Below are 14,699 nucleotides of genomic sequence, written 5' to 3'. Positions count from 1 at the left end.
TGAGTTCAACCCATTCTACTTTATAGAAGAAGCCTTGAACCTACGAACCACGAATAGACTCAAGGGTGATTTAGCATCCAATAAAACCATATGCACGGGGGCTGGCCCCGCGGTCGAGCGGTTAAGTTTGCACGCTCCGCTATGGCGGCCCAGGGTTTTGCTGGTTCGGATCCTGGAAGCGGACATGGCACCACTCATCAGGCCACGTTGAGGCGGCATTCCATGTGCCACAAATAGAAGGACCCACAACTAAAATATACAACTTTGTACTGGGGGGATTTGGAGAGAAAAAGCAGAAAGAAAAAGAAAAAAGAAGATTGGCAACGGTCGTTAGCTCAGGTGCCAATCTCCAAAAGAAAAAAAATTAAAAGAAAACATACAGAAAGGTAGTAAGTGGTTACAGTTTGCTGGTTATAGGGTCTGGAGTTTACAACAAATTTCAAAAGTATCATTGACCCAAAGAAGATCAGGAATCACTGTCCTAGATAATTTAACTTGTAAGTATCTCTGATTTGAGAAAAGAAAAATCTGCACCTGCAAAGAAGGGAGCATAAAGGCTCTTTCAGTCTTGTCTTATATAACTTCTCAGGAGACTTCCTAGAGTCAAAAGTTGGTTAAGTCACATCTATTCCCAGGCTGCTTCTTGGTTTGTGACTCTTCCCATCATCGTGTTATATTATTATTATCTCTTTCCTGGGTTTATGAAAACAGAAAGGCAGTTACAAAATTGCCCACCCTCCCTAATTACAGATTAATTGAATATTAGTTCCCATGGATATTTTAAAGAGCACCGACTTCACCATGCTCGTTTGACATACGAGGCCCAGCATGATTCTGGGGCTTCCTCAAGCACTGAAACAATATCAGAGCCATAGCTGAGCAGAATCGTTCTGTTTCACCATTTAGAGAGATGACAGCATTTTCCTAATTTAGTCAATTCCCCATTGTCGTATATTTGTAACATCTGGAACTGGAAAACCTTAAGACATTTTAGGGAATAATGTATGAATGATGTCTATTTACTGTCTTTCATTGGCAAAGAGAGAATGACAATATTTTTCAGTTAAGATGGAGGAAACAGGTTAATTCAACATTCATGATTCAATGTTGTATATTTAGTCAGCTGCATGATTGCAAAAAGAAAAAAGAATATTTCTTTGTGTTTTTTGAAAATGAAACCATTTTTACCTCTCATCTTTTTCTCCAGAGATGGTACCAATCAGGTCCATGGAAGGAGAGAGAAATCACACCTCTGTGGTCATGTTTGTTCTCCTGGGACTCTCAGATGAAAAAGAGCTGCAACTTATCCTCTTCCCAATTTTCCTAGGAATCTACCTTGTGACTCTAATATGGAACCTGGGTCTCATCATCCTAATCAGGATGGACTCCCACCTGCACACACCTATGTACTTTTTTCTCAGTTTCCTGTCATTTTTAGACATCTGCTATTCTTCTTCCACCAGCCCAAGGATGCTTTCAGACTTCTTAAGAGATGTAAAAATGATTTCCTTCACTGCCTGTGCCGCCCAGTATTTTGTTGGGTGCTGGATGGGTCTGGCTGAGTGCTGCCTTTTGGCTGCCATGGCCTATGACAGATATATTGCTATTGGTAGGCCTCTGCAGTACTCAGTCGTCATGACTCCCAGCCTTTGTCAGAAGATGGTTGCTGGGGCCTGTGGGAGTGGTTTCCTTGGTAGCTTATTTCTAACAGTGGCTTGCTTTCATCTCTACTACTGTGGGTCCAATATCATTCCAAATTTCTTCTGTGACATAACCCAGATTATTTCCTTGTCTTGCTCTGATCCCTCCATCAGCCAAATGGTTCTTTTTCTGGTGTGTACTTTTGTTGGGTTCAATTCTTTCCTAGTTACCATCTTATCATATGGTTTTATTGCAGCTTCCATCCTGAAAATATCTTCTGTGAAAGGTAGTGCCAAGGCCTTCAATACTTGTGCCTCTCACCTGGCAGTTGTAACAATCTTCTATGGCACAAGCCTCTCTGTGTACCTGCTTCCCAGCTCTAACCACTCCAACAAGCAGGACAAGGTGCTGTCAGTGTTCTATGTTATCTTTATCCCCATGTTAAACCCTCTTATCTATAGTCTGAGGAACAAGGAGATCAAAGAGGCCCTCAAGAAGGTGATAAAGAGGCTAACACATTTTACTCAGTAAGAACCATATTCGTGCAGGTATTATTTCCTCTATAAAGAAGACAGGGCTAGGGGCCGGCCCAGTTGCACAGCAGTTAAGTTCACACGTTCCGCTTCTTGCTTCTCGGCGGCCCGAGTTTTGCCGGTTCCGATCCCGGGTGTGGACATGGCACCACTTGGCACACCATGCTGTGGTAGGCATCCCGCATATAAAGCAGAGGAAGACGGGCACGGATGTTAGCTCTGGGCCAGTCTTCGTCAGCAAAAAGAGGAGGACTGGCAGTAGTTAGCTCAGGGCTGATATTCCTCAAAAAAAAAAAAAAAGAAAAAAAAAAGAAGACAGGGATAAAAATACGGAAGTGACCTTTTTAGAGACACAAGATAGCTAGGCAGAGAGAAGTGAAAACTTGGCTCCTTGATTCCTGGTGCCATTAAGTTTAGCTGCCACCACCAAGTGATCTCTTTGAGGCAGTGTCATCAACATTGAATTCAGTTTAAAAAGCCTGTTTCCATGATTAGACCCAGTTATATAAAACTATTTTTTGAGAACAGTTTGTGATACATATTATATGTCAAGAAAATAAAAGAAGCTATGAAGCCACACAGACAATTCTTTCCTCGCCAATTTTCTTCATTTCTTTTATTTATTTTTAATTGTTGAGCATTCATTTATATTAATTAAAAATAAAATAATGTAGAACAAGTAAACATGTGAAAATTAAAAATAATTTTAAAATGAATTCTTTATAATCTTAGAGAGAGAGAGAGAGAGTCTGAGACTGAGAGACATAGAAAGAGAAAAATGGAAAGTGAGAGAGAAACGCAGAGAGAGAAAAAGAAAGGGAACAGAGGGAAGGGTAGGGGAGGTGAGGAGAAGAGAAAAGACAAAAGGAGAAGAGCAGGAGAAATATTGATCTGATTTCACTCCCAAATAACTTTGTTCCCTCTATCTTACTCCTTGAGCCTCCTTGTGAAGTGAATTTTAAAAAATAATGGGAAAAAAATGGTAGAAAGAAGCAGTACTTTTATGGTCAAGAGTTGGGAAGATTCTCAGAGACTAGAAAGAAATCAAAATCATCAATTTCTGGGCATAAGTGGCCTGGAGATGCCCCATGGTAGCTTCTCAGAGACAATACAAGACTTCAGAAATGATGGCTGTACTGGCATGTCTAGGGAGGTGAGACTCAAGTTCCAGGGGTCTGAGCCTCTTGGGGATTCCAGGCTCTGTCATAAATTAGTTTTATTGTATTCCTTATTGTTCTATATCCTCACTTATGCATAGGAAATCATGCCGTGTCAGCCACCGAGGGCTGCTATGATAATTGATTCAGGTCAGGGAGTTGAGAAAGTGTGTATATCTAAAAAGAAAATGCTTTGTAAACAGGGAAGCATTCATATATCTAATTTATTTTTACCAAACTATATTGTCAGCCAGCTGTGTCATTTTTGGCAAATCTTTTAGCTCTTCTGGCTTCAAGTCCCTCAATTTGAAAATTATGGTGTTAGACTAGACAATCTGTAATTCCTTTCCAGCTCAAATGATTCCAAGCTTGTTAAAAGAAAAGCTATAATCATGAGATCATAATTGGGCCATGAGGAAGTGGGGAATTGAATCAGAAGGGATATGACAAACTGGGGCGTGAAATTACTATGGAAAATATGCCCTGAAAACCATGACTCCAGAGAGCAAGTACCTGGAGAGTTTTCTCCCTATGGTTGTCATTTTTCCTTTCACCTCTGCCCTAATAACACAGTTAAGAGGATTCCCAGTTGTGGGTATCTCTTTGGTGAGTGAACATCCAATTTCATGGCCTAAACCATGAAATCTTGGAATGCAATGGGACTCACCTGAATAATTCTTTTGAAAAGAAATAAGCAATTTCAACCTTTGGCAAGAACTCTGTTATCCTGGGGAATCTGGGTCGAGGTCAGAGGGCCAGATTTATAGAAAACAGTGATACTGCGCTATCTCAATATCCATATGATTCTCCCAGTAAGACCTATGTGAGTAAGATTTATGGTCCTTATAAGTTTTATAAAGGTTATGATATCTCCCATTCTATAACTCTTCATTCTCCCTTGCTCCACACCCTCCTCTTATGGCTCTTCCTTAGGTTCTCTTTCTTCTTAACCAAATTCTCTGAGCTTCAGTGAAAAGAAGAATCTTTACAGTAAAATGTCAGGTATTATTCTTGGATGAGGGCAGAATGATCTGTTCACTTTGTGAACTTGGGTGTTTAAATCTATCCCCATATTTTGGAAGTCTCAGGATTGTTTATTGTAATAAGTTTTCTGCTCCTTTCTGTCTCTTTTCTTCTTCTGAACCACAATTATTCTAATTGTGTTTTGATGGAATCCCATAGACCATGTAGGTTTTCTTTGCACTTTGTCATTCTTTTTTCTTTGCTTAGCTCTGACAGGGTAATTTCAAACTTTCTGTCCTCTAGCTCACTTATCTGTCTTGCATTTGCTCTACTCCACTGCAGATATTCTCTATTAAACTGTTCATTTCATTAATTGAATTCTTCAGCTTCAGAATTTCTGTTTGGTTCTTTTTTATAATATTTATCTCTTTAGCAAGTATTTCGTTCTGCTCATTTTGTTATATCTGAGATTTTCTCTGCCTTTGTATGGTACACATGCTGCATCCTCTTGCTCCTTCTTGTTGCAGAATTCTTAAGCTGTTGTGTTTTCTACGCTTATTACCACTAATTAGATTGGCTACGGGAAACCTCTTTTTTCATTCCCAGAATGAGGTGTTACAGCTCATGTTTGTAATTTCTCCCTTTCCCACAGACCCACATCTGTTTTTCTGAGAGCACTCAGTTTACCAGATTTACTCTCACTGCTGCCCTTGGAAATGTGTACAAGGATCCAGTTGCAGAGTGGGGAGAGGTATGGGCTTAGCACTGGCAGGTTGAGTGTCCCATGCATCTGGTCAGGAGATCATCTGGTAAAGTACTCCTGGTGGCTCATGGTTGAACTTTCTGGTAAAATCCTGAGTGCAGTCAGCAGCAACTATGCCTTGTTAATGCCCCTCGATGTTTTTATTTGCCCATTTCCTCATCTCTCTTCTCCCTGCAGTCATGAACTCTCTTCTTAGTAGTCTAGGTACTTCAGGAGAAAGACAGGTTTCTCTGGCTGTGTCCAGCACTACAGGGGTAATCTGAGTGCTCATTCACTGTTCTTTTTTCCCTGCAGGATAGCTTGCCACTGCTGAATAGTTTTGCTTGTGCAGTGTTACCTTGAGGGGATGAGGTGCTGCAAAAGCACCTTTCATTGTCTCAACTGTGACCAAATTCATACTTTTTTTCTGTTCCACCTAGTGTGCTGGAATTCCCTCTCAGGAAGGCTGGGCTTCCACAATGTGTCTCTTATTCATGGGTGTCTTCCCAAGTCTGCACTCTCTAGGCTTACCTGACCATAGCCAAGATGGTTGGGGCAGGTTCACTGGCCACTGCTGACCTTTTAGCCCATAATGAGATCCATCTACCTATTGCTGGATGCACAGGTAGGCGAGATTCCTTCTGGCTTCTTAGCATATAGTGCCAGATACTACAACTCCCACAAAGGTGGTTTTGTTTGTGGATGGATATCCAACTGACTGCTACAGAAGCAGGGCCAAAAGGAGAAATGTCATTCACTGTTAAGATGCTGACATCACTCCTTCCCTTGATAATTTTTAACGTCATTCATCTACTTATGTAGACACACAGACTAAATATTATTACTATTATGACACCAAAAAACACCAGGTACAATTTTTGTTTAAAGGGGTTTGGGATTGGTGTTGCACCTAAGGTATCTGAACTTAGTAATATAGAATCATTTCTGAAGGAAAACATTTCAAACTCAAGTGTCAATGATGCTCACAAATAATATAAGGAAACATGAACTGAAGATTAAAAAATCACTGAAAACACAAATAAACAAAGCACCTGAGCAAGAGTTAGCAATAACATCAAACTATAGAATGAGACTTGCAAATCTACGCATTTGTATTATTAGATGGTGATAATTTAAATGTTTAACAATTTAAATAAATATAATATTGAAAGTATGATAAAATAAGAGATTATCAAAGCTGCTAATTGGGGTAAAGAACAAAGTGTAATCTCTAGGGAGAAAACAAAATATTATGATTGAAATTTGAAATTCAGTGACTGAGGTAAACAGCCAATTAGCACAACTTATGATAGAATGAATTTACTGGAAGAGAGATCTGTAAAAAGTAAACAGAACACGGTAGAGAAAGATGCATAATGTGTGTTTCAGTGATGTGGAAGGTAGAACAGGAAGATTCAATGACATACATTTAGTTGAGGTTTCAGAGGCATATAATAGAAACATAGAGGCAATCTTTAGAGTAATGTTTATGTTTGGTAGATGGCACACCAGATTTAAGGTTACCATATTGAATGAATGGACATTAGAGGAAGTTGTGAATATTTCTGCAAGTACAAGAAACCAGTACGTATTTTAGCTGCTAAATATATCTTTTTGTTGTCATGAGTGTTAGTAATGACGATGGTGATGATGATGAACAATGAAATTTCTGTTCTCTTCTCACAAAATCCTCCATCCATTCAGTCTCACTGTGGACAGAACCACATTTAAGTATGGTAGAGTAAACACAGAGTCTGCTACCATTTCTCTTTCCATGTTGAGGGCAAATCTTGAATTTCTTTTATATTTAATTTCATCATTCTTTCAGAATTCTTTTCAAAACAGTGTACTGTGAAGTCATGACTGATTTGATTTGGGGAAAGGAACCCTCTACGTTACTTCTCAGGCTATAGCCTTATGCTTCTGTGGGAATTTTCCATTTTTATTCATTTTTGGAACTAAGAGTGTGGGAATTGTTTGGGCAGAAGGAAGACATTTTGGATAGCTAATGCTGACAAATATTTGTAGTTCATAGACGTAGTTTACTTCATTCATGTCACAGCCTTTCTCCAGGGAAATTTCCAAGACTTCTACTTATATCCACAACTCCCAGGCTACATTTGACGTCTATTTTCTACCTTTAACAGAATGTGATGATTTGCTTTCTAGTTTGAGTTCATCTGAATAAAAATGTGTTTGTGTTGGAAGATGTTCGAATGAGCATCTGGAGATATGACAACTATGGCATCTTGAAGAGGGCATACAGTTCCAGATGTGAAAATATTCTTTTGGTTATTTACCTGTTGGCCTGATGACTTAGCGCTTGCCTTCCCTGGACTGGCTCCAATGAGAAAAAGAGAAAGAAATTCCAGAAATCTCACCTGACTTTCCTAATCTCTGTATCCATTTCCTAAGCATCCTAACCCTTACATGAGTTCAAGTCACTCTACTTTCTAGGAGAAGGCTTTAATATGGGCACCAAAAATAGACTCAACGGTGATTTAGAATCCAAGAAAACCATATGCAATGGTGGTAAGTGGTTGCAATTTGCTGGGTAGAGGGTCCAGAGTTTCTAAAAGATTTTTAAGTATCACTTACCCAAAGAATATCAAGAATCACTGTCCTAGATAATTTAACTCTTAAGAATCTCTGATTTGAGGGAAAAAAAATCTGCACGTACAAGGAGGGGAGCATAATGGACCTTACTACCTTGTCATATCTAACTTCTCAAGAGCCTGTCTAGAGTCAAAAGTTGTGTAAGTCACATCCATTTCCAAGCTGCTTCTTGTGTGACTCTTCCCACCATCCCATTACTTTATTCTTATATCTCTCCAGGTTTTATGAAAGTGGAAAAGTAATTACAGAAATTTCCAGCTTCCCTGATTGCAGACTAATCAAATACTAGTTATCAAGGAGATTTTAAAGAGCTCATACTTCACCATTTTCATTTGACATACAAGGCCCAGCATGATTCAGGGGCTTCTTCAATCATTGAGTTAATATCTTAGCTGTGGCTGAGCAGAATCTTTGGATGATAATACAGAAAGATGATGTATTTTACTGATTTGGTCTATTTCCAAAGTCTCATATATTTGCAAACTCTGGAGTGGTAAAACATTAAGACATTTTAGTGATAATGTACTAATGATGCTCATGTACTATCTTTTGTCCTAAAAGAGAGAGTGAAAATATTTAACAGGGAGAATTTTTTTTTGTTAAAAGTTGGTGATTATACATGAAAGGCACCAATTAATTCAACATTGATAATTTAAGTTTATATATTTAGTCAGCTGCATTAGTGGAAAAAATGAACAGCATTTAGTTTTGTTTTTTAATAATAAATCCTTTTCCTTCTCACATCTTTTTCTCAGCAGATGGTATGAAGCAGGTCCATGGGAGGTGACAGAAATCACACCTCTGTGGCCATATTTGTTCTCCTGAGACTCTCAGATCGAAAAGAGCTGCAACTTATCCTCTTCCCAGTCTTCCTAGGGATCTAATTTGTGACCCTCCTCTGGAACATGGGTCTTATCATCCTAATCAGGATGCACTCCAACCTGCACAAATCTGTGTACTTTTTTCTCAGTTTCCTGTCATTTTTAGACATCTGCTGTTCTTCTTCCACCAGCCCAAGGATGCTTTGAGACTTCTTAAAAGAAGAAAAAATGATTTCCTTCATTGCCTGCGCCACCCAGTGTTTTGTTGGGTCTAGGATGGGTCTGACTGAGCACTGCCTCTTGGCTACCATGTCCTATGACAGATGTGTTGCTATTAATAGGCCTCTTCAGTACTCAGCCATCATGGCTCCTGGCCTCTGTCAGAATATGGTTGCTGGGGCCTGTGGGAGTGGTTTCTTTAGTAGCTTAGTTCAAATAGTCACTTTCTTTAATCTCTACAACTATGGGCCCAGTCTCATTCAACATTTCCTCTGTGACATAACCCAGATTATTCCCTTGTCTTGCTCTAATCCCTTCATCATCCTTTTTCTGGTAGGTATTTTTGTAGGATTTGGTTCTTTCCTTGTTATCCTCTTATCCTATGATTTCATTTCAGCTTCCATCCTGAAAATATCCTCCATTAAAGGTAATGCCAAGGCCTTAAATACCTGTGCTTCTCATCTGGCAGTTGTGACACTGTTCTCTGGCATGAGCCCCTCCGTGTACCTGTTTCCCAGCTCTAACCACTCCAAGAAGCAGGACAAGGTGCTGTCAGTGTTCTATGTTATCTTTATCCCCATGTTAAACTGTGTCATCTACAGTCTGAGGCACAAGGAGATGAAAGAGGCCTTCAAGATGGTGATGAAGAGGGCGGCACATTTACCTCAATAAAAACAATACTTGTGCAGGTATTATTTCCCAATAAGGAAGACAGGGGTAAGAATATGCAATCGACCTTTTGAGGGTCACAAGATAGCTAGGTAAAGAGAAGTGAACACTTAGCTCCTTGATTTTTGCTGCCCTTATGTTTAACTACTACCTTCAAGTGATGTCTGAGGCAGTGTTATCAACACTGAATGCAAATTACAAAGCCTGTTTCCATGAATAGAACTAGGCTGATAAAGCGCTATGTTTTCTGAACAGAGATACTGTCAGACCTTATATACAGAGAAGTAGGAAGAACCTAGAAGCCACACAATTTTTTCCTCACCCATTTTCTTTTTTTTTAATTGTCAAGCATTTATTTATATTTCAATGAAAATAAAATAATGTATAAAATTAAATACGTGGAAATTAAAAATAATTTTTAAAATAACGCTTTATAATCTTAATCCTGAACAGAGAGAGAGAGAGAAAGAGAGAGCAAGTGTTAGAAGGAGAGACACAGAAAGGTGAAATGGATAAAGAAGACAGAGAGAAAGGAAACAGAGGGAAGGTGAAGGGAGGAGAGGAGAGGGAAAAAGATTGGTCTGGCTTGATTCCCAAATAACCCTGTTCCCTCCATCTTACACCTCAAGACTCCTAGTGAAGTGAGTTGTCAAGAACAGATGTGAGGTGCCAGCTCCGTGGCCGAGTGGTTAAGTTCGCACACTCCGCTGCAGCGGCCCAGGGTTCGGATCCTAGGCGCGGACATGGCACCGCTCGTCAGGCTATGTTGAGGTGGCGTCCCACATCCCACAACTAGAAGGACCTGAAACTAAGATATACAATTGTGTACAGGGGGGCTTTGGGGAGATAAAACAGAAAAAAAAAAAAAAAGATTGGCATCAGTTGTTAGCCCAGGTGCCAATCCTTAAAAACAAAACAAAACAAAAAAAAGAACAGATGTGAGAAAGAAACAGTAGAAAGAAGGGGCACTTTTAAGGTCAAGAACTTGGGAGCTTCTCAGAGGCTGGAAAGAAGTCCAAGTCATCAATTTCTGGGTATAGATGGCCTGGAACATTCTCCATGGTAGCTTGCCAGGGACCACGGAAGACCTCAGAAGTGAACGCTGCCGTCGTCAGTATAGGGAGGCAGGGTCGGAGTCCCAGAGATCTGAGCCTCTGGGGATTCCAGGACTTCATCTGACCAGGGAACAGCAGAGCCACCAGACTTGCAGGTATCATGAAGACTTGGAATCCAACCAACAGAATTTAACGAAAATTTAAAAGAGGTTTTTTTAGACAAAAATTTATAGACTAAGTTTCATACATATTATATTAGCATTCATACAACACTTAACATTTCATATAGTTACACTGCATAAATGTGATTTTTTTTTTCTATTACTATGTGCAGTTGGCAGGTGAGAAATTATCCTCATTTTACAAATAGAACTTTGGGCATATTGAGTCCTACCATGTTCTTCCCACTGTAGCAACAATCCATGTAGAATCTCACAAAGCATCATTTGTGGAACACAAATCCTTCTTACTGACATGAAACACGTCCTTTATCACTATCCATAGGCCTCAAATCCATATGTATGGTGTTATATCTTTAAAACTATCTTAAGCCTCTGTTCATTTTAGAAGCTGAAATTATTGCCGTTCTTATCAGGGGGGATATATAGCTACTAATGCATTAGCAAGTGTTAAATCAAATAATTAACCCATTGCCCCACCCACCCCTTTCTCCCTAGAAGTAGATCAAAGCTAAAGTAGATCAAAGCAAAAATGAGACCTTTCTAAAACATCTCTGTATCCCTGAAAATGGCAGATATGTGAGCTTTTATTTAACAAAAACATAAAAAAAAGTTTGTGAGGATGATCTTAAGTAGATATTTTTAATGAAGCATTAGTAATGCAGCATAATATGTTATGAAGAACTCCAATTCAGAACACATGAATTAAACCTACTATTAACAGAAAGCATGTTGTGTAATATTTCTTATTGCTCCAATATCCTCACTTATGCATAGGAAATCATGCCATGTCTGCATTACAGGGCTGCTGTGATAATTGATTCAGGTCACGGAGTTGAGAAAATGTATATATGTATATATTTAAAATAAGCTGCCTTGTAAACAGGGAAGTGTCCACATACGTAATTTTGTCATCAAGCTATTCAATCAGTTAGCTGTGCCATCTTGGGCAAATCTCTTAGCTCCATTAGCTTCAGGTCCTGGAAACTGAAATTGTTAGGTTGTATTATCACTGGATGCTTTTCAGCTCAAATGACTCCACCTTCATTAAAAGAAGAGCTATTATCAGGAGATCATAGTAGGACCATGTGGAACAGGGGAATTGAATCAGAAGGGACATGGCAAAGTGGGGCATGAAATTAGCAGGGGCAAGAACTCCATGATAGCCAGGACTCCAGAGAGCAAGTACCTGGAGAATTTTCTCCTTCTAATTGTCATTTCTCCTTTCATCCTTGCTCTAATAACACATTTAACAGGATTCCCAGTCTAGGGCATCTTTCTGGCAGTGGGTGGACAGCCACTTTCATGGCCAGAGCATCTATCTCGGAGTGCAATAGGGCCCATCTGAAAAATTCTTTCAAAAAAGAAATAAGCTATTTCAACCTTTGGCAAGAAGTATTTTCCTGGGGGATCTGGGTCAAGGTCAGAGAGCAAGATTTATAGAGAACAGTGGATTCTGTGCTATATCAATGTCTCTGTGATTTTCCCAGTGAGACCTACATGGAGTAAGATTTAGGTTCTCATGTTTTATGAGGTTTATAGTCTCTCCCATTCTGAACTCTTCTCTCTCCCTCACTTCCACACCCTCCACCAAGGACTTTTCCGCAGGACTTTTTCTCCTTACCAAATTCTCTGACCTTTAGTGAAAAGAATAATCTCTAAACTAAAACATCAAGTATTACTCTAGGTTGAGGGGCAGATGTTAAGTTCTGCAATTTCTTACTGATGCGACCTTGAACTCTGTTGGCTTCTGTTTTTTACCTGTAATATGGAAAATAGGACCATCTAGAATTTCATAAGACAATGTCTATAAAGCTTAACAGACCATAGAAGTTAATAGTTGAGCACTGAATCAAAAATCATAATTTGTTGAATTTCCAGGGAATTAACTGAGATCAAAATATTGTTGTCTAAGGATGCGCACTCTCACAACTCTTATCCAACGTAGTATTGGAACTTCCAGCCAAGTAATTCTGCAAAAACAAAGAAATAAAAATATCCACATTGAAAAGGAAGAGGTACAACTGTCACTATTTGTGGATGAAATGGTTTTATATATTAAAAAACCCTAAAGAATCCAGCACAAAACAATTAGAAATCATCAATACAGTACAGTTGCATGACACAAAATCAACATAAAAAATAAGCTTTGTTTCTACACACTAAAAATGAGGTAGGAGAAAGAGAAATAAAAAATACAATCCCATTCACATTCACAACAAAAAGAATAAAATGTCTAGAAATAAATGTTATCAAAGAGGTTAAAGAGCTATACATTGAAAACTAAAAGACAGTATTGAAAGAAATCAAAGAAGACACAAAGAAATGGAAAGATATTTCAAGCTCATGGATCACAACTGATTTTTTAATGTTGATTTTATATCCTGCAACTTTTCTGAACTTGTTAATTACTTCCAAAACGTTTTTGATTGTCGTTAGGATTTTCTACATGTAAGTTCATATCATCTGCAAATTCCAAATTTGGATTTATTTTATTTCTTTATTTTGCCTCTCTGCTCTAGTTAAGACTTCCAGTACTATTTTGAATAAGAGGGTGAGAGTGAGCACCCTTGTCGTGTTCCTGATGTCAGAGGGAAAACTTTGAATTTCTCACCATTGGGTATAATGTTAGCTCCGGGTTTGTTTCACAGGCCTTTATTATGTTGAAATGTGTTTCTTCTGTATACAGATTTTGAGGGTTTTAATCATGAAAGGATATTGTACTTTTTCAAATGCTTTTTCCACATCTATTGAGAGGATCATATGAATTTTACCTTTCATTCTATTAATATGGTGTATCACATTTATTGATTTGTGCGTGTTGAACCATGCTTCCATCCCAGGGATAAATCTCACTTGGTCATGGTTTATAATCCTTTTACCATGTTGTTGAATTTTGTTTGCTAATATTTTATTGATAATTTTTGCATCTATGTTCAGGATAGATATTGGTTTATAGGTTTCTTGTGGTGTCCTTATCTAGCTTTGGTATCAGGGTAATGCTGGCTGCCTAAATTGAGATTAGAAGTGTTCCCTCTAGTTAATTTTTTTGGAAGAGTTTGAGAAGGATTGCCACTAGTTCTTTAAATGTTTGGTGGAATTTGCCAGAGAAGCAGTCTGCTTCTGGGGTTTTCTGTATTCGGAGGTTTTTGATTACTTATTCAACCTCCTTACTCATAATTGTCCTATTCAGATATTCTGTTGCTTTCTCATTCAATCTTAGTAGCTTGTATATTTCTAAGAAGTTATCCTTTTCTTCCAAATTATCCAATTTGTGGGCATATAATTTTTCATATTCATCTCTTATGATCTTATGTATTTCTGTAGTATCATTTGTAATGTCTCCTCTTTCATTTCTGATTTTATTTATTTGAGTCTTTTTTGTTTTATTCTTCACCTACCTAAAGGTTTTTCAATTTTGGCTATTTTTTCAAAAACTATCTCTTAGCTATGTTGATATTTTAATTGTTTTTCTGGTCTCTATTTCATTTATTTTCACTCTGATCTTTGTTTTTTCCTTTTTTCTACTCACTTTGGGCTTAGTTTGTTCTTCTTTTCTAGTTTCTTGAGGTATAAAATTAGGTTGTTATTTGAGATTTTTCTGTATTCTTAATATACGCTTTTATCGCTAAACACTTCCCTCTCATAACTTTTTTTGTAGCACCCCATTGGTTTTGATGTATTATGTTTTCAATTTTATTTTTTTCAAGAAATTTTTTACTTTTCCTTTTGATTTCTCATTTGCTCCCTTGGTTGTTCAGGACTGTGTCGTTTAGTTTCCACATATTTGTAGATTTTCAGGTTTCCTCTGGTGTATTTCTAGTTTCATACCAATGTTGTCAGGAAAGATACATGGTATGATTTCAATCTTAATTTTCTAAGAATGTTTTGTGTCCTGACTTATGCTCTAGTCTGGAACTGTTCTGTGTGCACTTGAGGGGAACGTGTATTCTGCTGCTATTGAAGGAAGTGTTCTCTAAATGTCTGTTAGGTCCATTGGGTCTAATGTGTGTTTCAAGTCCAACATTTCCTTGATAATTTTCTGTCCAGATGATCTATCTATTGCTAAAAGTTGGGTATTAAAGTCCCTATAATTATTGTATT

General features: G+C 38.2%; 1 protein-coding gene and 1 pseudogene across 1 annotated transcript; both read left to right on the top strand.

Moving 5' to 3' along the window:
* The first annotated feature begins 1,209 nt into the window (after positions 1 to 1,209).
* On the top strand, positions 1,210 to 2,184 carry LOC103556901 (olfactory receptor 5A1-like). The gene has a single exon (XM_008529204.2). The coding sequence runs from the start codon at positions 1,210 to 1,212 to the stop codon at positions 2,170 to 2,172; it is 963 nt and encodes a 320-aa protein (XP_008527426.1). The 3' UTR covers positions 2,173 to 2,184.
* Positions 2,185 to 8,410: 6,226 nt separating this feature from the next.
* LOC103556900 (olfactory receptor 5AN6-like) lies at positions 8,411 to 9,364 on the top strand (annotated as a pseudogene).
* Positions 9,365 to 14,699: the final 5,335 nt, after the last annotated feature.

The sequence above is a fragment of the Equus przewalskii genome, chromosome 11, assembly GCF_037783145.1.
Source record: "Equus przewalskii isolate Varuska chromosome 11, EquPr2, whole genome shotgun sequence".
In the NCBI taxonomy this organism is placed as follows: domain Eukaryota; kingdom Metazoa; phylum Chordata; class Mammalia; order Perissodactyla; family Equidae; genus Equus; species Equus przewalskii.
This window is presented reverse-complemented; position numbering and strand designations above follow the sequence as displayed.

Excerpts from the sequence above, each read along its gene's own strand:
- LOC103556901 (XM_008529204.2), top strand. The coding sequence starts at position 1,210 with ATGGTACCAATCAGGTCCATGGAAGGAGAGAGAAATCACACCTCTGTG.